The 25,313-nt window shown below is 44.8% G+C and overlaps 1 protein-coding gene across 6 annotated transcripts in view; it reads right to left on the reverse strand.

Moving 5' to 3' along the window:
• The window catches only part of CDH13 (cadherin 13), a 1,404,901-nt gene that overhangs the window by 23,845 nt on the left and 1,355,743 nt on the right, over nucleotides 1-25,313 (reverse strand). For all 6 annotated transcript variants that reach the window (XM_035024712.1, XM_035024708.1, XM_035024709.1 and 3 more), the window contains one exon: nucleotides 7,443-7,585. In XM_035024712.1, the coding sequence (XP_034880603.1) occupies nucleotides 7,443-7,585 (143 nt within the window). The remainder of the gene's footprint in view (nucleotides 1-7,442; nucleotides 7,586-25,313) is intronic.

A 25,313-nucleotide genomic window follows, 5' to 3' on the forward strand; every position in this document is an offset into this window, starting at 1 on the left:
CAAGAGTCTATCTCTAGGGTACACAGGTACTTGGAGAATACGTGAATGGTTACAGCCCTCCTGGGGAAGGTATAGTGGACCAGGTACACGCTCTCTGTGCAGTTGTGTGTTTTTTTGTTTAGTTTTTATTGAAATATAGAAACACTTATGTTTCTATAAATATACAGCTTGAAGAGTTTTCACAATCTGAACCCACCCGTGTAGTCCAATATTAGAGGATCAGGAAACACATCCACCGGGTAATCTAGTGGTAATGATTAGTTTTGCTTGTGTTTGAGTTTTATATAGATGGAACCATTCAGGATGTGGTCTTCAGACCCAGCCTTTTTTGGTTCAATATTATGTTTGTGAGATTCATCCATGTTGCTCTGAAGAGTTGCAGATCACTCATTCTCTATGTCATAGAGACTCAGTTGGGTGAACGTTCCACAATTGACTTATTCTACTCTTATCAGGCATTTGAATAGTTTCCAGTTTGGGGGCTATTATGAATAATGCTGTTATTCACATTCTGGCACATGCCTTTTGGTGAACACACAGCCACAATTTTGTTGGATAAATAGGTAGGTGTGTAATTCCTGGATTTTAGGGTAAACAAAGGTTCAGCCTTAGTTGATACTTTCAGTTTCCAAAGTGGCTGTACCAAGTTACCCTTCTACCAGCCTGATAGACTTCCAATTATTTTATATCCTTGCCAACTCTTGGTATGTTTCATCTTACCAGTTCAACTATTTTGCAGGTAAGCCACAGTGCTGCTGCATTTCATTGTATTTTCTTAATTTGTATTTTAATTTATATCTATGTAAATTAATTTCTATTTCTTTGATTAATGAAGTTGTGCATCTCTTCTATGTTTATTGCCATTTGTTGTGAAGTACCTGTTCAAATTCCTTCCCCATTTTGCTTTGGGTTGTGTCTTTTGCTTAAAGACTGTAGGATTTCTTTGTATTGTAAATATCTTCTACTTTGTGGGTTACCTTTTTACTTTCTTAATATCATTTGATGAACTGAAGTTCTTTTTTTTTTTTTTTAAAGATTTTATTTATTTATTTGACAGACAGAGAAAGACAGTGAGAGAGGGAACACAAGCAGGGGGAGTGAGCAGGGAGCCCAATGCGGGGCTCAATCTCAGGACCCTAGGATCATGACCTGAGCCAAAGGCAGACGCTTAATGACTGAGTCACCCAGGCGCCCCGAAGTAGAATAGTTTAGAAACTATTCTACTTCATTGGTCAGTTTTTTTCTGTCTTTGTGCAAACACCACATCATTTTAATTAGTATTTTTTTTTCTAATAGGTCAGAATATATAATAGCATAAGTCCTCCAACTTGTTTTTCAAGATTGCCTTGGCTATTTTTAGCCCCTTATGTTTCCATATGAATTTTACAATCCACATTTTCTCCTTCACCTCAAAACAAAGACCTGGGATTCTGCTTGGTATCACATTAAATCCTTTAGGTCAGTTTGGAGAGAATTTACATTTCAATAGCATTGAGACTTCCAATCCATGAACGTGGTATATCTCTCTATTTAATAGGATTAAAACTTCTCTTAGAGGTGATTTGTGGTTTTCAATAGAGAGTCTTTTTGCTGTGTCCTCAGATGGCAGGAGGGGTAGAGGCGCTCTCTAGGATCTCTTTTATAAGAGTATTCATCCCACTCATGAAGGCTTCTATCTGATTGACCTAAGCACCTCCCAAAGGCTCTACCTCCAAATGCCATCACACTAGGGATTAGGTTTCGACATATGAATTTTGTGGGGACACAAACATTCAGTCTATAGCACCAGCCATCGCAACCTCCCACACTTTGTACCTTTAAAATCTGGCAAATGTCTTAAGGAGACAATGGCTGTATGTTTAAGGTATGTTTGCTTCCTCTGTTAGGTCCTTGTTTCTGTGAGACCCCCAGGGGATTTCACTCTGTCCTTTAAAGGGTATTTGTCCGTGGGGGAAAAGCAGCCATGTGTTTAAGGGCCCTCAGGTTTTCACTTTGTCACACCAGCTCCACATGACTATTACAAACATTTCTGGTTTATTTCCCTTCATCTTGGGCCCTCTTCCCTGGGTCAAGCCTGACCCTCACCCAGAATCAGAAAAGGTCCCCAGAGAGAAGAAATGGCTGGCTGTCTTGTACTTTTTTTTAGAATGCTTCTTCCCTCTTTGATATTTTCATTGATCAAGGCTTCCTGGCTTCTGTGGCTCTCTGATGCCTTTAAAATTAAAGACTTTTGTAATCTATCCTGATTTTCCTAGTTTTTGCAGTGGGGACAGTAATCTACTACATCCTGCCTGGAAGATCCTACAGACATATCTTTTACCAACATGTTTGGATATAAACTAAGTGACTCCTTGTTTGGAGAAAATCATTTTATTTTGCTTTAGCTTTCCTAGTGTTACATGACCAAAAAAAAAAAAAAAAATCCCTATTCTTTCATTCCATCAAATACATTGAATTTCTATAAATTAAATAAAATCAAATGCTTCCTTTGTCTAAAATTGAGACATCAGTTATACTATTAACTTTGATCTAATACGTAAGTGTTGGTTTTTCCTGGCTCAACATAATACCTAGAGATAAATTTTCAGTGAGACAAAAAGGAGTCTTTAAACAAAAAGTTCCTTTGATTTATGAGGTCTTTTTAAATTTATGCTCTTTTTACTCTTAAGTCTTTTGGGCCTTGTTCAAGATTATCATCTCTAATGATGGTTGTGTGTATTAATGCCAACCTGTTTTCTATTTATCATTACATCTTCAGGGACATTTCGTCCTTTTGGAAACATCTGTGACACCAGATTTTGATTTCACTTGTTTGATATTAGTATTAAAAGAGTTAGACAAGAAGTAGATTTCACACTGTATTTTTCTTAGGACCATTCGTGGCTCCATTCTTTCCTTTCTATAACCCCCACTGGGGTGAGATTAGCATTTATTGAACATTTAATATGACTTTTGATGGTGAGTGTAGAGGGCACAGCACTTCTATTTCTCATTTCTCACAACAATGTTCTAAGTAGGAATTATCTTCCTCATCTTATGGAAGTGGAAACTGAGCCTCAGAGTCTATAAGCAGCTTGCCTAGTCATACCTGGAGAGAAGGCTCTTGTTTCTGGCAAAAATTAAAGTGTACTTCACTTCTAGTTTTTTTTTTTTTTTTTTGATGAATAATTGCACAAAATATTTCATAAGGCAATGACCACTCTATTTGCTGTATTTCCACCTTTTTCATGCTGTTCTTAGCTGAGAATTTTCTCTACAAGTACAGAGACTTTTAGATAGCACAGAACTCTGAAATCATTCCTTTAGCAGATCTATAATTGACTCTTTTTAATTCAAACAGCATTTTAAACATTCTTGGCTTGTTGTCACCCACTGTTTATGCCCTTAGCACTCCGTCTAGACCCGTTCCTTCTACAAAACTTACCTGTTCTGATGGCTCCCGTCTCTTTTGCATAGGTGACTCTTTAAGAAAAACCTCCTTACCTCTATTCCAGTCCCATGGGACATCATCTCAACATCCACCCCATAAAGACAACATGGGAACAATCCTTTGAAACAATCCTTCTATCAATGGAATAATCATTCCTGGTTTCCGGCCTAGAAATCTGAATATCACCTTTCTCTACTTTATGTTGAGCACTTATTTTTTTCAAAGTCTTGTTTCTTCCTTCCAGATGTTTTCTAGACTCATCATTTCTGGTCCATTTCTCTTGTCACCTGGCCCACCCTAACCCCTGCAACTAAGATACGGGCTATGGCTTTCAACGTATTTCCTGATTCTAGACTCGCTTCAACTAAACTCACTTCACTGCTTCATGCTTCTCTTATCCTGATTTCTGCCACAGCTTTAGAATGCCTCCCTGCCCCCCACATCATCATTGTGCATTTTCTACACTGCCTTGGGGGTTATCTTTCTAAAGGACAAAGGTTATTTTGGAGGCAAGTAAGCAACATAGTCAAATCAAACACCTTGGCATAGCATATGGAACATTTCATGATCTAGTTCAGGATCTATTCCACAGATCTGTTGAGCACCTGCTCTAAATCAGGCACTGTGATAGCAGCCAGGCATTCAACACAAGACCTAGTATCAACCTTAGTGCAGTGGGTGCTTGGCCATCTCTCTGCTCCTAGCTTTGTACATATGGAGCCTACATGGAAGCTTTCTCAGTGTCCCACATATCCATATTCTTTCAGGCTTCTATTAGAATGCCTTACCTTTTCCAATCAACAAAACTAAAAGGCAACCTACTGACTGAGAGAAGATATTGGCAAATGACATATCCAATAAAGGGTTAGAATCCAAAATATATAAAGAACTGATACAACTCAACAAATAATCTAATTAAACAAAAATAATCTAATTAAAAATGGGTAGAAGACATGAACAGACGTTCTTTTCCACAGAAGACATACAGATGGCCAACAGACACATGAGAAGATGTTCAACATCACAAATCATCAGGGAAATACAAATCAAAATCACAATGAGATGTCACCTCACACCTGTCAGAATGGCTAAAATCAAAAACACAAGCAACAACAGGTGTTGGTGAGGATGTGGAGAGAAAGGAACCCTCATGCACTGTTGGTGGGAATGCAAACTGGTGGAGCCACTCCAGCAAACAGTATGGAGGTTCCTCTAAAATTTAAAAATAGAACTACCCTATGATCCAGTAATTGCACTACTGGGTATTAACCCCAAAATACAAAAACACTAACTCAAAGGGCTACATGCACCCCTATGTTTATGACAGCATTATTTACAATGGCCAAGATATGGAAGCAATCCAAGTGTCCATCGATTGATGAATGGGTAAAGAAGATGTGGTATAGTCAGACCATAGACTACTACTCAGCCATCAGAAAGAATGAAATCTTACCATTTGCAATGACATGGATGGAGCTAGAGAGTATAACGCTAAGTGAAATACGTCAGTCAGAGAAAGACAAATACCATATGATCTCACTCATATGTGGAATTTAAGAAACAAAACAAATGAGCAAAGGGGAAAAAAGGAGAGAGACAAACAGACTCTTAACTATAGAGAACAAACTGATGGTTACCAGAGGGGAGGTGGGGGATGGGTGAAATAGGTGATGGGATGAAGGAGCACACTTGTTGTGATGAGCACCGGGTATTGTAGGGAAGTGTTGAATCATTATACTGTACACATGGAACTACTATTACTCTGTATGTTAACTATACTGGCATTAAAATTTTTTAAAAATGGGAATGGAATTACAAAAATGCATTACCTTTTCTCATCTTTTTTTTTTTTTTTAAAGATTTTTATTTATTTATTTGAGACAGAATGAGAGACAGAGAGCATGAAAGGGAAGAGGGTCAGAGGGAGACGCAGACTCCCCGCCGAGCAGGGAGCCCGATGCGGGACTCGATCCCGGGACTCCAGGATCATGACCTGAGCCGAAGGCAGTCGCTTAACCAACTGAGCCACCCAGGCGCCCCTCTCAACTTATCTTTATCCCCTTAACCAAGAAGCTCCCTATGACCACCCCCAAGGCTGGACAAGGGGCTCCTCTGGGCTTAAGTCCATCAGAATAGTTATGACATTGCATTGGGGTCTTGTGCTTACCAGCCTAACTCCCCAAATCACTCATTAGCGCACGGAGCACAAGGACCATGCATTACTCAACTCTGAGTCTCCTGGGTCAAGCACAGTGTGTGTGGATGAGTGTCTGTGAGCTATTTCATCCTGCAGTTTCTCCTCAAGAACTTACACAATCTTTCGGCTGCTGGCTCCATCAAAAGACTTGTCTGGTTGTTGAGATGCTTTGAAGATATGACTTTTCCACATACATCCGAATAGATTTCCACTTGTTCACTCATAGTGGATGCAGCTCTTCTCTTTCCCTCTCTTACCACCCATACCACACTCCCTTCTAGTTTTGATTCCTCTGCTCTGTGTTCTCAGGCACCTCTACCCCCTCTCCTGCCACTTATCCAGATCCTACCTGTCCTTCGAGGCCAAACTCAAAGGTTGACTTCATTGTGAAGCCTTCTCTGCCTACCACATGCCACCCCGATTGTGCACTTCTCAGACACATGATCTCATAGGTGGTGTGCATGTGAGTGCCCAGCATATGGAGACGGGGTCTGAGAGTCTAAGTTTACCCATTATTGTGTATAACGAAGGCACATGCCAAAGGCCCTGTGAATATTCACTTTGATATATGGGACTCAAAACCGAATCTTCAGCTTTTTGGAATAATAGAGCAAAATTTCTTGTGTGCTTGACACAATGGACATCTCTGTTTAACACACCCCAAAACCAACTCTGACCCCCCATCTCAGCCAATGGCAGATCCTGTTAGCTTTGTGTCTGAATCTGACTTCTTCTCATCCCCTCCCCTATTATCAGCCCAAGCCACCCTCATGCCTAGATTGTCACCCGTCTCCTAAGAGGTCTCCATACTTGTGCCCTTGTCCCCCACATCTGATCTCAACAGGGCAGCATGACTGATCATGTCACACTGCACCCTATCAGCCCTTGGCCACAGCGTACCGTTCCACCCACAGTAAAAGCGGAGGGTGGTGTGGGGCCCACGTGACGCCACACCACCTGTATCCCAACCCCCTGCCTGTCCCACCCGCTCTCTCTGGTCCAGCCTTCGTGGCCTCCTTGCCCTTCCCTTAGATAACTTCAGGGCTCCCATAGCCACTGCCTTTGTGTTTTTATTCAAATGTTGCTGCCACAGCGAGGCTCCCCAGGGCTGCCTCCTTAGAACGGCAGCACCCTGCTGTCCGCTATCTTTTTTCCATTTCCTGGTTTCATACATACATACTATGTTTCCCTTTTTCCCAAAAAGCATATTATGTATTTTACTCAATTTGCTTCCTTTCTCCATGAGTGGATCAGCTGCACGAGGACAGTCATTCTTGTTTGTTCACTGCTGTATCCCCGGCATCTGGAACAGACTCTGGCACGTGGATGCCGCATTAGTAGCTTTTGAATGAACGGCCATTGTTCTGTGATTATGAAGCTCCTAGCTGAGTGCACCTGATGTCTTTCCATGGTCGTCTGTGCTAACAGGGTAAAAGCTGTGGGACCATTCAGCCACCAAGTTTGGTGATGTCCTCTGGGGCTTTCTTCCAACTTGCCCTAAGTGAAAGAACCGTCCCCCAGACGAGAGCATGACGCCAAGATGAACGACATCAGTGTGCCTTCGTAGCCGTGGCACCTGCCTAAGACGAAGCAGTGAGCTCACCACTCTGACCTCTAACTGGACAAAGACCAGAGAATTCCAGGATTTGGGGGTATTACTGACCTACTGTATGTTTAAATGTTTGCCTTCCCTGCCTCCACTCATTTATATTCTTCCCGAGAACACCTCCGGGTGTTACCAGAAGAAACGTAAAATGTAAAAATGCATTTATAACTGAAAAGTATACACTTGGTGACATTTTAAAAATTACTCACCACTGTCGATTGCTAGGAAGAGGGCGGTATACACGCTGTTGTGGACAAATGGCGACTCGCGGTCCAGCACTGCTGTGGTGTCAACGGTCCCATTTATGGGGTTAATATTCAGCCAGCCTGCTGGGTCCTTGTAAACAGAGTATCTGAAAAAAATTTCCCAAGCAACATTCAGACTACACTCAGAATAGATTCAAGAAATATTCACTGAGTAGTGGGCAAAAGCTCCCATGCTAGGTACCAGATAATTCTTTTTTTTTTTTTTTAAAGATTTTATTTATTTATTTGAGAGAGAGAGAATGAGAAAGTGAGTACGCAAAGAAGGAGAGGGAGAAGCAGACTCCCCGCTGAGCAGGGAGCCCAATACAGGGCTCGATCCCAGGACCCTGAGATCATGACCTGAGCCGAAAGCAGACACTTAAACCGACTGAGCCACCCAGGTGCCCCGGTGCCAGATAATTCTTAAAACAAATCCAAAACATCATTACAGTTACTGTTTTGTGTCCCATGTGCAGACCTGTAGGAGGAGCACTATGAAAGTACAGGCAGGGCGCATGGATGCTTGGAGGAAATGGCCATTACCTCTGATAGAGGGTCACCCTGGGGACCTCACAGAAGATGCAGTGTCTGAACCAAGACCACAGGAAAGGGTGGGATGTTGTCAGAGAAGGAGAGGGCAGACAAGTCAGGAAGAGGGAACAATACAAATTAACACATGGACCAGAGAGATTCACTAGAATGTAAGCTCCACAAAAGCAAGGATATCTGGGTTTTGGAAAAAAGATGGCGGAGGAGTAGGGGACCCTATTTCAACTGGTCCCTGGAATTGAGCTGGATATCTACCAGACCACTCTGAGCACCCATGAAACCAGCCTGAGATGTAAGAAGATCTGGATCTCTACAAACAGAATATTGCAGGCAGTTGGTTTCGAGGTACAAAGTGGGGAGCGCTGATTCCGCAGGCAGATATCGGAGGATAAATGGCAGCGGGAGGGTGCCTGGACATGGGGATCCTACACTGCTGGTGAGTGACAGCCTCGTGTGCTGGGACCGGGTGGTAGCGGCCGGGAAAGGACTTTAGGGCAGCTCCCGGGCGGGAAACCTGGAGCAGCGGGGTCACGCCTGTGAACTGCAGCCCCCGGGGCGGAAACCCCAAGCAGCAGAATCACGCACAGGAACTGGGAGCGGCTGGCGGTTTTAGAAGCACAAAGGGCAGAGACGTGCCCCGACCTGGAGGCAGGACTGGGAGCGCTGCGGAGGGGCGCACAACCCAGGACGCTGCAGTTTATAGCAGCACGGACAGAAACGGGGACAGTGTGGCCTGGAGAGCTCACTGAAGAACAGACTGAGGTCTCTCTGCTCTGAGGCAGAGGGTTGGAAACGGTCTCTCCTGCTCTGACTCACGCAAGAGACGCGGAAAGCCGCCAGGGAAAGGCGCCAGAGAACAAAAGCCCCAAAGACCGAGTCCCACTGAGCCCATCCCCCACCACGGGGCCAGGGCAACTCCGCCCAAACAGGGTTGCATGAGTAACACTGCGGCAGGCCCCTCCCGCAGAAGACAGGCTGGGAAAACAAGAGGCCAGCAACCCTAAGGTCCCAAGAAAACAGGTGCATCTTGCTTGGGTTCTGGTCAATAATTTGGACTCTATACATTCCCTCAACCACCCATCAACAGAATGACTAGGAGGACGAGCCCCCAAAATAGAAAAGACTCAGAGATTATGACTTATGCTGCAGATTTACAAATGGATGCAGATATAACCAAGATGTCGGAGATGGAATTTAGGCTAGCAATTGTGAAGACAATGGCTAGAATGGAGAAATCAATTAATGACACATAGAGTCTCTAAGGGCAGAAATGAAAGCTGAATTGGCAGAACTTAAAAATGCTATCAATGAGATCCAATCCAATCTAGATAATTTAACAGCTAGGGTAACTGAGGCAGAAGAACGAATAGCGACCTGGAAGACAATATAATAGATAAAAAGGGAAAAGAGGAGGCCAGGGAAAAACAACTCAGAATCCATGAAAATAGAATCAGAGAAATAAGTGACCATGAAGCGTTCCAATGTCAGAATAATTGGAATCCCGGAGGGAGTGGAGAGAGAGAGAGGACTAAAAGATGTATTTGAGCAAATCATAGCTGAGAACTTCCCTAATCTGGGGAATGAAACAAACATTCAGGTCCTAGGGGCAGAAAGGACCCCTCCCAAGATCAAGGAAAACAGGCCAACACCCCAGCATGTAATAGTAAAACTTGCAAATCTTAGAACCAAGGAAACCATCTTAAGGGCAGTTAGGGGGAAGAGATTCCTTACGTACAGAGGGAGGAACATCAGAATAATGTCAGACCTATCCACAGAGACCTGGCAAGCCAGAAAGGCCTGGCAAGACATATCCAGGGTACTAAATGAGAAGAACATGCAGCCAAGAATACTTTATCCGGCAAGGCTTTCATTTAGAATGGATGGAGAATGCGGAGCTTCCACGACCGGCAGACGTTGAAAGAATATGTGACCACTAAGCCGGCCCTGCAAAAAATATTAAGGGGGGTTCTATAAAAGGAGAAAGACCCCAAGAGTGATCTACAACAGAAATTTACAGGGACAATCTATAAAAACAACGTCCTCACAGGCAACATGATGACAATTAATTCATATCTTTCAATAATCACTCTCAACGTGAATGGCCTAAATGCTCCCATAAAACGGCACAGGGTTGCAGATTGGATAAAAAGACAGGACCCATCCATATGCTGTCTACAAGAGACTCATTTTGAACCTAAAGATACATCCAGACTGAAAGTGAAGGGATGGAGATCTATCTTCCATGCCAGCGGACCTCAAAAGAAAGCTGGGGTAGCAATTCTTATATCAGACAAATTAGATTTTAGGGCGCCTGGGTGGCTCAGTTGGTTAAGCAACTGCCTTCGGCTCAGGTCATGATCCTGGAGTCCCGGGATCGAGTCCCGCATCGGGCTCCCTGCTTGGCAGGGAGTCTGCTTCTCCCTCTGACCCTCCTCCCTCTCATGCTCTTTGTCTCTCATTCTCTCTCTCCCAAATAAATAAATAAAATTAAAAAAAAATTAGATTTTAAACTAAAGTCTGTAATTAGAGACATAGAAGGACACTATATCATTCTTAAAGGGTCTATCCTACAAGAAGATCTAACAATTGTAAATATCTATGCCCCCAATATGGTAGCAGCCATCTACATAAGCCAACTGTTAACCAAAATAAAGAGTCATATTGATAACAATACGTTAATTGTAGGAGACCTCAACACTCCACTCTCAGCAGTGGACAGATCATCTAAGCAGATAATCAACAAGGAAACAAGAGCTTTGAATGATACATTGGACCAGATGGACCTCATAGATATTTACAGAACATTCCCCCCTAAAACAACAGAGTACTCATTCTTCTCGAGTGCACATGGAACTTTTTCCAGAATAGACCATATACTGGGTCACAAATCAGGTCTCAACTAATACCAAAAGATTGAGATTATTCCCTGCATATTCTCAGACAACAATGCTTTAAAACTGGAACTCAATCACGAGAAAAACTTTGGCAGAAATTCAAACACTTGGAAGCTAAAGACCACTCTGCTCAAGAATGTTTGGGTCAACCAGGAAATCAAAGAAGAACTTAAACAATTCATGGAAATCAATGAGAACGAAAACACATCGGTCCAAAACATATGGGATACTGCAAAGGCGGTCCTAAGGGGGAAATACATAGCCATCCAAGCCTCACTCAAAAAAATAGAAAAATCTCGAATTCACCAACTAACTCTACACCTTAAAGAACTAGAGAAAAAGCAACAAACGATGCCTAAGCCATGCATTAGAAGAGAAATAATTAAAATTAAAGCAGAGATCAATGAATTAGAAAGCAGAAACACAGTAGATCAGATCAACAAAACTAGAAGTTGGTTCTTTGAAAGAATAAGATCAATAAACCACTGGCCAGACTTATCCAAAAGAAGAGAGAAAGGACCCAAATTAATAAAATTATGAATGAAAGGGGAGAGATCACGACTAACACCAAGGAAATAGAAACAATTATTAGAAATTATCATCAACAACTATATGCCAATAAATTGAGCAATCTGGATGAAATGGAGGCCTTCCTGGAAATCTATAAGCTGCCAAGACTGAAACAGGAAGAAATTGACAACCTGAATAGGCCAATAACCAGTAACGAGATTGAAGCAGTGATCAAAAACCTCCCAAAAAACAAGAGTCCAGGGCCTGATGGATTCCCTGGGGAATTCTACCGAACATTCAAAGAAGAAATAATACCTATTCTACTGAAGTTGTTTCAAAAAATAGAAACAGAAGGAAAACTTCCAAACTCATTCTATGAGGCCAGCATTACCTTAATCCCCAAATCAGGCAAAGACCCCATCAAAAAGGAGAATTTCAGACCGATATCCCCGATGAATATGGATTCCAAAATCCTCAACAAAATCCTAGCTAATAGGATCCAACAATACATTAAAAGGATCATCCACCATGACCAAGTGGGATTTATCCCCGGGATGCAAGGGTGGTTCAACATTCGCAAATCAATCAATGTGACAGAACACATTAATAAGAGGAGGGAGAAGAACCATATGGTCCTCTCAATTGATGCAGAAAAAGCATGTGACAAAATACAACATCCTTTCCTGATTAAAACTCTTCAGAGTATAGGGATAGAGGGAATATTCCTCAAGTTCATAAAATCCATCTATGAAAAACCCACAGCAAATATCATCCTCGATGGGGAAAAGCTGAGAGCCTTTCCCTTAAGATCAGGAACATGTTAAGGATGCCCACTCTCACCACTATTGTTCAACATAGTACTAGAAGTCCTAGCAACAGCAGACAACAAAAAGAAATAAAAGGTATTCAAATTGGCAAAGAAGAAGTCAAGCTCTCTCTTTTCACAGACGACATGATACTTTATGTGGAAAACCCAAAAGACTCCACCCCCAAATTACTAGAACTCATACAGCAATTCAGTAATGTGGCAGGATACAAAATCAATGCACAGAAAGCAGTCGTTTTCTTATACACTAACAACGCAACTGTAGAAAGAGAAATTAGAGAAACGATTCCATTTACAATAGCACCAAAAACCATAAGATACCTCGGAATAAACCTAACCAAAGAGGTAAAGGATCTATACTCTAGGAACTACAAAACACTCATGAAAGAAATTGAAGAAGACACAAAAAGATGGAAAAATATTCCATGCTCATGGATCGGAAGAATAAACATTGTTAAAATGTCTATGCTACCCAGAGCAATCTATACCTTCAATGCCATCCCAATCAAAATTCATTTTGAAAAATGACATTTTTCAAAGTGCTGGAACAAACAATCCTAAAATTTGTATGGAATCAGAAAAGACTCTGAATTGCCAAGGTAATGTTGAAAAAGAAAAACAAAGCTGGGGGCATCACGTTGCCCGATTTCAAGCTATATTACAAATCAGTGATCACCAAGACAGCATGGTACTGGCACAAAAACAGACATATAGACCAATGGAACAGAATAGAGAACCCAGATATGGACCCTCAACTCTATGGTCAAATAATCTTTGACAAAGCAGGAAAAAACATGCAATGGAAAAAAGACAGTCTCTTCAATAAATGGTGCTGGGAAAATTGGGCAGCCACATGCAGAAGAATGAAACTCGACCATTCTCTAACACCATTCACAAAGATAAACTCAAAGTGGATGAAAGACCTCAATGTGAGACAGGAATCCATCAAAATCCTAGAGGAGAACATAGGCAGTAACCTCTTTGACATCGGCCACAGCAACTTCTTTCAAGATACATCTCCAAAAGCTAGTGAAACAAAAGCAAAAATGAACTTTTGGGACTTCATCAAGATAAAAAGCTTCTGCACACCAAAGGAAACAGTCAACAAAACAAAGAGGCAACCCACAGAATGGGAGAAGGTATTTGCAAATGACACTACAGATAAAGGGCTGGTATCCAAGATCTATGAAGAACTTCTCAAACTCAACACCCAAAATCAAATAATCAAGTCAAAAAGTGGGCAGTAGATATGAAAAGACACTTCTCTGAAGAAGACATACAAATGGCTAACAGACACATGAAAAAATGTTCATCATCATTAGCTATCAGGGAAATTTAAATCAAAATCACATTGAGATACCACCTTACATCAGTTAGAATGGCAAAAATGGACAGGGAAAGAAACAACAAATGTTGGAGAGGTTGTGGAGAAAGGGGAACCCTCTTACACTGTTGGTGGGAATGCAAATTGGTACAGTCACTTTGGAAAACAGTGTGGAGGTTCCTCAAAAATTTAAAAATAGAGCTACCCTATGACCCAGCAATTGCACTCCTGGGTATTTACCCCAAAGACACAGATGTAGTGAAAAGAAGGGCCATATGCACCCCAGTGTTCATAGCAGCAATGTCCACAATAGCCAAACTGTGGAAAGAGCCGAGATGCCCTTCAACAGATGAATGGATAAAGAAGATGTGGTCCATATATACAATGGAATATTATTCAGCCATCAGGAAGGATAAATACCCAACTTTTACATCAACATGGATGGGACTGGAGGAGATTATGCTAAGTGAAATAAGTCAAGCAGAGAAAGTCAATTATCATATGGTTTCACTTATTTGTGGAACATAAGGAATAGCATGGAGGACACTAGGAGAAGGAAGGGAAAAATGGGGTGGGGGGAATTGGAGGGAGAGATGAACCATGAGAGACTATGGACTCTGAGAAACAAACAGGGTTCTAGAGGGGGCAGGGAGGATTGGTTAGCCCGGTGATGGGTATTAAGGAGGGCACGTACTGCATGGAGCACTGGGTGTTATACAAAAACAATGGATTGTGGATCACCACATCAAAAACTAATGATGTATTGTATGGTGACTAACATAACATAATAAAATTAAAAAAAAAAAAAAAGCAAGGATATCTGTTTGCTGTCATGACCCCAGCTCCTAAAACATTGCTTAGCACACACACAACACTCAAGAGACAGTTGCTGAATGAATATTTATGTACCAGAATGTGGATGGTTGTGGTTGGGACACAGCTTCTCTAGGGGACACTGAAGGTATAGGAGTTTAGTGAGATGTATTATAAAGAACCTGAGCCACTGTTTGGGTTTTGGATGATGGGAAACCATCAAAGAATTTTAAAATGTTACTATTTTTTGATGTTGTTGTAAAGATAACCCATGCTCATTCTAAGAAGTTCAGACAAAATCCCATTTATCAGGGAGACTCTAACTGAATGTGAATCAGATTTCTTTGAACTGAGTGGCTTGGGTAATGTGGGACTGTCCCAGTGACATATGGCAGGTGCTCCAACCACTTCTGTACTTGAGCCAGAGAGCTGCCAGTCAGTGTTCTCCTGCCATTCCCCACCAATCTTTGAAATATGTGTCCCTGAGGGGACACGGAAACTGATGGCTCATCAGTCAGGTAAAGATGCCCGAAGTCCATCATCTCTGCTATAAGCTGGCCGGCTTTGGTTCTAACAACATTTCTTTTCTTTTCTTTTTTTTTTTAAGATTTATTTATTTATTTATTTATTAGAGAGAGAGAGCATGAGAGGGGGGGAGGGCAGAGGGAGAAGCAGACTCCCCGCCGAGCAAGGAGCCCGATGTGGGACTCGATCCCGGGACTCCAGGATCATGACCTGAGCCGAAGGCAGTGGCTTAACCAACTGAGCCACCCAGGCGCCCTGGTTCTAACAACATTTCAAACCTGATTTAACCAATATGAGTTTGGGGTAAATTACCATCCCAGTCTTCACAGTGGAAAAGATGTCCACATCCTAATCCTGGGGACCCGTGAATGTTCCCTTATATGGCACAAACTCTGAAGGTCTAATTGAGGGGAGGATCTTAAGGTGGGGAGGGGCTTTTGGATTCCTGCGCAACATGGAGCCTCGGATGTCCTTATAAGACGGAAGCAGAGAGAGATCTGAGACACAGAGAAGAGAGGAGAATCCCACATGAGCAGGAGGTAGAGACTGGACTATTGCAAAGGAGTCTCCCCTAGAGTCTTCAGAGGAGTGTGGCCCACCTTGTTGGCCCGGTGAGACTGATTCTGGATTTCTGGCCTTCAGAACTGGGGAAGAATACATCTCCAGCCCCACCCAGTTTGGGGTAACCTGTTAGGGCGGTTTGTTACAGTGCCTAGAGGACCCTAATACAGTAGGTGTAATATCCCTTACGGATGAGGAAACTGAAGCACACACCATAGAGCTACCAAGGTTGTAGAGTCAGGATGTGGGCCCAGAGCCCCTGTTCTGAACCCCCACACTAAGCTGCTTCCCAGCTAACTTACTGGAGGGCGGTCAGAAGACACCGGCTGAATTTTGAGAAACAGTTACCTCCGAGGATAGAACGAGGATGACTCTGGGTGTCATGGGTTAGATTCTTCCTGCGGAGGTGAGGCCCCAGGGGCTGTCCACAGCTGTGTGGCCGAGGAGAGGGGAAGCTGCTGTCCCTGACATGGAGGCAATTTTGGGGACCTTGCAATGTGATTGTTACCCGAGGGAGGCTGTGGTCAGCCTGGGTCTTTGAGAAAGGAGCTGAGGAATAAGAACCTCTAGAACAGTCTCACTTTAGTTCAGAGAGAAGGACTCTGGTTTTCTTCAGTCCCTTGTGAATTTGGGTCACGTGAACAGACCCAACCACCTCTGTGTGTGTCCATCACATCAAATCCAATTTTTATTTTGCCAAAGTAGGTGAGCCAGACCCTGGACTGCTGAGCAACGCCAGGGACTGGGCCCTGCTAATGCTTCCTACAAGGCGGTGGGTCTGGTATCTCCAGAACAGGCTCAGGACTGCGGTGCCCGTTTAATAATAATAGTATCAACAGCAGCATCCAACACTAAACTGAGTGTTTACTATGCGCCAGGCACTTTTCAGGGAGTGTGCTGTATTTACTCTTTCAGCCCTCACATCAACCCTGAGAGGTTGGTAATATGATTATTCCCATTTCACAGATGGGGAAACTGAGAAGATGCTGGATGCTATACATCTTTTCATTGTCTTACTTTTTTTTTCTATTAAACTCCAGGCTATAGATTTCTTAGTTTTCATAGAACTTCTATCATTTAAAACCTACTTGAATATTAAAAAAAAAAAACCCTTAAGTAGAAGCTCTATTTTGTTTTTAAAAAGATGCCATTTGACTTTTTGCCAAGAAAAAAATAACTGTTATTCCAGTGCTAAAACAAACCAAAAAACCAACTCAGAGAGACACACCACTTCCCCAAGGTCAGGGGCGAGTGTGTGGCTATGTTGGGATTTGCACCCCAGTCTGGCGCCAGGGGCCAGCTCTTAACCTCTGCCCTGGCTACGCAGAGACACATTGTCAGTGTCACAGGGGAGGAAAAGGCATTGACGTCGGAGTGAAAAAGACCTGGACTGTCACACAGTGACCTTGGTCGAGCTACTTGTCTCTGTTTCTGTGGGGAGGCGGGAGAATCCCAGGGCTCTCTGGGGAGCTGTGGGGGCCAGGTGGGGCCTGGCACGAAGTGTGTGGCTCCCAGCAGAGCGAGTCGGACCGCTGATGTGTCGTCGTGGTCCCCTGGGGTCCGGTCCAGCATGGGATCCGCACTGTCCCCTGGAATGTTTTGGGAGCCCCGACTCAGCGGGGCCCGGGGGAGACGGCGTTCTGTAGTGAAACAGTGGTGGGGAGGACAGGGGGAATGAGTGGGGCTAACGTTGTTTTTCCCACACTCCCTTGCTGCCTCAATGATCATTTCCTTATTTCTCAAAAACAAGAAATGCATTACTCACGAGAATGAACCACTTCAAAAACACCTGTCTTTCATTTCGATAGCAGTTTACGTCTCTACCTGCAAACTCCTGTCTTCTAAGACCGGGCCGAAATGCCTCCTCCAGGTCACTCTGTAAGAGGCCCCCAGTTAGAGGTAGTCACTTCCTCCTCTGGGCCTTGCTGGGCACGAACCTAGACTCAAAGGCCTTTTGGTGCATCATAAGGACCCTTGTAGGTCTGCTGCCTTCACCAAACTCTGTGTCTGGTGATGTCAGGATGAGGTTCGAGTGGACTGTACCAGGGCCCTGGGCCAACTCTTCACTGGGCACCACATTCATTTCTGTGGTTCCCAACAACCAGATGAAGTTGGTATCATCCCTGTTTTAAAGGTGAGATAACCAAGATTCAGAGGGGCTTAGCAACTTGCCCAGAGCAGCACAGCTGGAATTCCACACGGGTGTGCGGGATCGCAGGCACTGGGCCTGAAGCAGGTGTAGTTTGTTACTCATGCTCAGGGCCAGGTGTTGGCCGTTCCGAGTTCCCCGGGGCCAGGTAGATCGTCTGGCCCCTGGTGACACCCAGGACATACGGTTGCATCCTTCCTCTGTTGGTTGCAATAATCACAGAAATGGGAAATGCAAAGAAAGGTAGCGTGTATTTCCTGATTACCAGGTACCAAGTTCGCAGTTGATCCAGGAGTGATTTGTGGTGGTTCCATGTATGTGAAACAATGAAAAATTTAAAGGGACTGTATTTTACTCCCTGATTATTCAAATCAGAGTTTAGAATATAAATAAAAACTGAATTAAATTATCTAGCCTTTCATGTTGGCAAAGAAACCACACTCTTTGTTTCTCCCTAGTCATGGTTTTGATCTCATGATGCTACAGTTTCCTGGTACAATGAACATCGTACCAACATCTTGGATGCGGAGAGTTCAGACATTAACTCGGAGGCTGTCCCGTAGGAACGATGCCCAGGGCAGTTAGGCCCGTCCCCATCAGCCTCCCAGAGAAAGCAAGGGCCTGAGGGGTTCACACAATAGCTACTCACGGTTTTCCTTCCTTAAAAAAATAATCAGGTGGGGTCGCCTGGGTGGCTCGGTCGCTGAAGCGTCTGACTCCCGATTTCAGCTCAGGTCATGACCTTAGGGTTGTGAGATCGAGCCCCATGTCAGGCTCTGTGTTGGGCATGGAGCCTGCTTAAAATTCTCTCTCCTCCCCCTGCCCTTCCCCTCACTTGCGTGCACTCTCTTTCTCTCTCAAAAAAAAAAAAAAAAAAAAATCAGGTATCCGTTGTTGTTGCTATTTACTTATATTTTCTCACGGCCTTTAATTCTGTTTCCCTCTAGTAGTTATTTTACTTTGTTGGGTGTCTCTTCCCATCAGAGACCTTGGGGACGCATGCCTGTGTCCTGGGTCTCCATGATGCCAGCTTGCTGCTTCTACTCAGAATCCCAGCCACGGACAGAGAGGGACAGGGGGCACCCCCGTTCCTGAGCACTCCCGAGTGCCCAACCTTGCATTATTATATTGTGTCCATGCATAGAAGCCAAGAGCTGGGGGCAAGGCCCTGAGTGTCGGTGTGATTTTCCCCCAACCCAGAGCATCCTACCCCAGAGGGGAGAGCAGCTGGGACTGCCAGCCAACCTGCTTTTCCGCTTCCCGGGTGATGGGCCCTTTCATCAAATCAGCCCTTCTGACCAACTCACCAGACACTCTATGTAAATTCCTGACATTTTCAAAGCTGTCTTTTTAATAAACCTTTTAGTATAAAAATACCAGCGTGCAAGATGTTTTCCATGCTTTTAGGCCTGAAAAATGCACATGCCTTATTAAATTGGAATTTCCGGGCAATTTATCTGTAATGTGAACTTTGCTTGTTACAGGGGAAGAAAAATCAAATTAAAAATGGGACTCATTTCAGTCCGTAATGTAGCTGCACAGGAGCTGCTCGAGTGCTTGTCAGGATTTGTCCTCTTCTGGGTGTCGGCCTTGGCAGACACAGGGCAGGCTGATTAGCAGGATCAGGCAGCATGGGGAAGCGGGGCTGGGCGCTTCTAACCATGCTCGGGCCCTGCACCTCTCCTGGGAAGCAGGCTTACTGTCCGTGGGGCCCCAGCCAAATGGGAAGGAAATTGCCAGGCCAGGGGCCAGGGCCAGGAACTGACCCTGAAGGATTTCCAGAGCTGGGCTCAGCCCTCGTGGGGCCCAGGTAGTGGTGGAAGGAGGGAGAGACTCCAATGTTTGACAAGTCCCTTCTGTAAGCTTCTTGGGTTCACTTTCTGTGACATGGGGGATCCACAGTTGTTCAGCACAGATACCCAAACCACATGGGTTATCATGCCTTCCTTTTATATTAGACTTAAAAATGTTACAAAGTAAGACATTGCTATTAGTGCAGGATTAGCCCAGAGGATCAATGCCACATTAGAGCACCAGAAATGGGCAAGTTAGGTAGGTAGGGAGACAGACAGGCAGACAGATACAGATGTGGGTATAGATACCTAATATAACATGTATCTACCATATATATTCGTTAAATAGAGATCTATCAATCTAGACAAATATTTTATATATAATTACATTTATGTCTATCCATATATACGTTTGGAAATTTACTAAAGATGGCATGTTAGATTGTTTGGAAAAGCTAGACCAATAAATTCCACTGACTCCTTATCCACTCAGGACAAGGAAGTTGGGTTTCTTTCCGATGCTTTGGACCCTTGGGTATATTAGCATATATGAAAATGCACACAGAGAGGCCTGGGCATCTATTTACAGACTGGTAGCATGGATTACCTGGGGGAGGGGACTTGGGTTGGGACTTGTGTCAAAGGGAGTCCGTCCACGATCCCCAGGGCTTTGTAGATGCTCGAGGGTCAGAGAAGCACTGATCTAGAGCAAACACTCGTTGGGGAACCATCAGAAATATCCTGGCTGATATCACGTACTGTAGGGAGGGTTGGTTTTTCGGGGCCAACATACGAACCACACTGTAGTTCACTCTCAAAGAGGACTCAGTAAGGATGGGAAAGACTATGAGAGCCTGGAAGAGGAAAACAAGAAAAGGAAGAACACAGAGGAATTTCATATTTCTACCAAAGGAGGCAAACTACCTGTAAAGCCACAGGGAAGAAAGGAAACAGGAGGTATACCCACAGCTCCCTGCTTAATTCCAGCTCAGCAGGCCCCCTGTATTAGACGGAATACCTGCTTGGGTGATTCCCATCAACCACTTTATTTAAAAACAGAACAAGAAAGTAATAGAATTTCCAGCTGAAGGAAGCACACTGTTTTCAAATAGCTCACGTAGCTATGGCTCTCTGTACAAAGGAAAGGGCCCATTTCAAGTCTCCCGGCAAAACGTACAGACCAGACTGAAGGGCCAGTGAATCTGAGAATCCTACTTCAGTGAGGCAGCCGAAGCCCTCACGGTTCAGGGCTTGTGGAGAGCCCGGGGGCACCCAGGGCACCGGAGCCAAAGAAAGCAGTCTCAGTAACAGGAGGGACCTTCCAGGGATGGGGGGATGCCACCACCAGCAGATGCGGACGAGAGGAGCTGTCCAGGGAGCGGCCTGGGCAGGGAAGGTGGGGACAGACTTTGCCTAGCCTAGCATGGGGCTGTGGACTTCCACGGCAGAGTAACAGCTGGGAACAGGGGAGGAGCTGTTGACACCTCTAAGCCCTTCCCCGGACCCCCTCTCCCAGGGATCCCAGAGTCCCCTGGTGGAATCCCGTGCTCATCCTGCATGAGGCTCTACCGGATTCCAATTCTGACCATCCTCTTCTCTGGCAGGCTGCCATCTTCAGATAGCACACAGGCAAGGCTTGGTTGGTTCCATCCAGACATTCTGACCCCTACCATGACAATAAGCAATGCACAATCCGTTCTCCAAACAGCGACCAGGGTGTTCTCAGTTTTATACCATATTGTGTGAGTCCCTTGCTCACGATCCCCCAATGGCTTTCCATTGGGCATAGAATAAAATCCAAGCTCCTAGCCATGACTCCAAGGCCCTAACTCCCTACACTCATTTCCAAACTCTTTCCTTGCCCTCCCAAAGCTGTACGTACACGGGCTTCCTTTTGTTCTTTGAAAGCACCAAATTCATCGTAGCCTCAAGATTTTCCATGTGCCTCATGGAATGTGGCTCCCTTACGTGTCCTCATGTGTGTCTCGTCAACGCTGAGGTCTCAGCCCAAACACCGAGACCACTGTGAAAGCTCTCTGTGCAGCCCGTCTCCTCACCTGGCTGGATCCCCAGCTTCCAGTGTGAGCTCCTCGGGGCAGTGAACGCACAGATCTTACTCAACTCTCTGTGTCTCGTACCTAGAGGAGTGCCAGCACACAGGGAGTAGGTACCCGGTTGTTGAATGAATGAAAGAAAGTACAAGCCTTCTTCAACATGCTTTGACTGGCCTGTACCTGCATGATCCAGAATTCTAAAGGAATTTGGTCCCGAGGCGCCCGTCCATTCCTCCCCATAGGCAGACCTCCCTCTCAAGAGGGCCTCTAGACCATCTCTCTCATTACAGCCAAACTCCAATGTAAATGCTGCTCCAGATGTCCTTTCAGTGGGCTCAGACCTCCTACATGCTGTCAGCAGGGACTCAGCTGGGCGTGTCGGGGGTCCCAAAGATGACCCGCAGGCTCAGTGACTCACTAGGAGGACCTATAGGACTCAAGATGTTATACTTGTGGCTAAGATTTATTACATTGAGAGGATGCAGAGCAAGACCAGCAAAGGGACAGGCACATAGAGCAAAGTCAGTGGCGGGGGGCAGGTGCCAGTTTCCAGAGCCCTCTCGTGGGGGTCACACCGGACATACTCAATTCCCCAGCAATGTGTTGTAAAGTGCTGTGCACCACGGCTGCTCACTAGGGATCCCAGGGCCTGGGGTTTTCCTGGGGGGCTGGTCATGTAAGCGCCCCCTGCCTGGCACATAGCAAAATCCCTGATTTCCAGAAGGGAAGTAGCTGCTCAGCACAAGCCCTATCTGTTTGCACAAACACTTGAGGCACAGGGAACCACCGCTCTTCTCACCTAGCGTGGTGAGAACCCTCCAGAAATCCAAGTACCAACCCAGGAAGCAGGCCTTTCTGGAGACCAGTCTCAGGCCTGCTGTGTTTATGGTTTACTGCATGGTCCATGCTCAGAACAGGGAAACTGGCAGAGCAAAAGAAATTCTACTTATTTTTAGAAATCGTTTAATTCCGGGCACCTGGGTGGCTCAGATGGTTAAGCGTCTGCCTTCGGCTCAGGTCATGATCTCAGGGTCCTGGGATCGAGTTCCGCATCGGGCTCCCTGCTCCTTGGGAGCCTGCTTCTCCCTCTGCCTCCCTCTCTCTCTCTCTCTCTGTCATGAATAAATAAATAAAATCTTAAAAAAAAAAAGAAAAGAAATCGTTTAATTCCTATTTCTCCTAGAACCATTTTAGTTCTAGAGACCAAATATCTAAGGAAGCTGGAAGTCCACGAAGGAACATGTTTTGTAGGCATGTTTTGTGTTTACGTAAGGATGCACTGATTAGGTCTTCTGTGTTCACCGCAGAAAAGTCGGGCAACACAGATAAGCGGAAAGAATCAAATTAAAATCATCCTCATCTATCTCCACAAACAGGCACTATTACAACTCTGGTCTGGAGGCTTCCAGCCTATGTTTAGATATACGCACGCACACATGTACGTTTTAACGTGACCATACTGCTCACTCACTTGTTGAATAAATATTTACCGAGCGCCTCACGTGCCAGACACAAGCGTGGTTTGGAGTATGCAGCATGAGGGTCCCCTGTTTTTTCGGAACTCATACTCCAGCAGGGAGGGAGGATCTCAGTTGGTACTTGCACGGATGTTTATTTAATGACATGCATAGCGAGGGTGGCAAACGTAGTCTCCTCCACGTGACACGTCGTGTGCCGTGGAAGTTTTTCTATTTTCCATATTTATTTTCTGCTGCATCTAGAACCGGGAGTCCACATTCAATGATCACCAAGGAAGTGCCACACAATGTAGGCACATCATTGCCTGTCACTGCCCATCAACCCGGGAGGCAGACATTATCACCCTCACTTTCCAGAGGAGGAAACAGAGGCTCAGAGTGGGCCGGCAGCACCTTGCCCATGTCATGTGGCTTTAAAAGAAAATATATATATATTTTTCTAATATATATGATAGTGTTGAAGACTGTCTCATTTTATTTATTTTTTTTTACATTTTTAAAAATTCTTATGTTAATCCCCAGACATTACATCATTAGTTTTAGATGTAGTGTTCCATGATTCATTGTTTGTGCATAACACCCAGTGCTCCATGCAGAATGTGCCCTCCTCAATACCCACCACCAGGCTAACCCATCCTCCCACCCACCTCCCCTCTAGAACCCTCAGTTTGTTTCTCAGGGTCCATCATCTCTCATGGTTCGTCTACCCCTCCGATTTCCCCCGCTTCATTCTTCCCCTCCTGCTACCTTCTTCTTTTTTTTTTTTAAAAGAAAATATTTCATTCATTCATTCATTTATTTATTCTTTTTAAGCAGGCTCCACGCCCAGCATGGGGCTCGAACTCATGACCCCAAGATCAAGAGTCACATGCTCTACAGACGGAGCCAACTGGGTGCCCCCACCAGCCAGGTGCCCCCTCATGTGGTTTTTCAGTGGCAGAATGGTGGCCCCAATGCAGATCTGTCTTCCTGAACATCGTTTCTATTTTTGGTTTGCCTTACAAGTAGCCTATGAGGGTTGGAAATTTTCCTAGGCCATAGACTCTCCGATTTTGGCCTCTATCAGAGTTACAGCCTTGTTGAGTGTGACAGGGCCTCTTCATTTCTACCACGCACCCCTGCTGGTTCTGGCGGACCGAAGCTTCAGAGCCACCGTTCCACGTGTAATGACCAAACTGGGAGCTGAAACCCTCCGGCTGCATCCTGTGGTTGGGCTTTCTTTAGAAGGGACTGGCAACTCCATCACACTTGGAACTAGACGGTAACATTTCCTAAGAAAAACCCCAAACTCTCTTTTACACAGACACACACACAACCCCCAAACTATTAAACTGACATAACCTTTTCTGAAAATCTGATTTGTTTATAAAAACATCATACATGTTCAAGAAAGGCTTAACATAATATAGTCCATGTGCGTGAATTTAATAGGTTCATCTCTAGAAATTCTCAGATAACCTGGGCTTAGACTGTTCTTCGATTCAGAAGTGAATCCTGACAACTTTTAAGTTAGACTGAGAGCTGCCACTGGGACAAACAGCTCAGCCGTGATGGAGAGTTTGTAATAACAGGTCTGAACATGATTTATTCTACACGACAGATGCTCTCAGGCATGCTCTGCTTTCACCGACGGGGAGAGAGGGGCGGGATGCTGCGAACAACGTGCTACTGGGTGTGCAGGGGATTCTCATGAACTCGGGGGGGCGCCTGCAGGAAAGCCCTTTCCCGTCCACTCCCGACCTGCCCCTCAGTTGTGAGCCCTGCATGCACTGAGCCTTCCCCACGACCGAAGGGAGCTAACGCCCCTGGGGAATCTGCCTCTTGCCAGTCATCACGCACGTCATCTCTGATGCGCCTTTGCCAGCTGCTTGGGCGAGGCGGGTCTGCTCTGTGCTTCTCCCAGCAAAGCTCATGCCTGCACTCTTGCTTGAGGTCCCCAGTGGGCCTGCAACAGGACGTTGCTGTGATGGGGCTCTTTCTAGCTGGGGCTTCATCTCCATTTGCAAACTTATTCCAAAGATTAAGCACGAGGTCCCCCACCCTGCCCTTGCCCCCGTCCCAGTTTTGAAGCCTGCACAAACACAGCAGTTATTGAAAAATGGGGCCAAGCCCTCCAAGCGCTGTTCGCTGCGTATGGATGTCTTTAAGGGGCTTCGCATTATTGCTTCAGGCCAAATTGATCGCAGGGAAATACAGAGAAATACAGAAAACCAGAGTCAACATGCAAAGCCACAGATTTAACAACATTGGAAAAGTCGGGAAACTGGGACCCTGATATAATAACTAAAGCTGGGACCTCAGAAACTCAAGATTTCTGAAATGCAAGGACACACTTCTCAGCTCTAGATGAAAACACAGG

The sequence above is a fragment of the Mirounga leonina genome, unplaced genomic scaffold, assembly GCF_011800145.1.
Source record: "Mirounga leonina isolate KUSES-001 unplaced genomic scaffold, KU_Mleo_1.0 Mir_180, whole genome shotgun sequence".
Classification (NCBI taxonomy): domain Eukaryota; kingdom Metazoa; phylum Chordata; class Mammalia; order Carnivora; family Phocidae; genus Mirounga; species Mirounga leonina.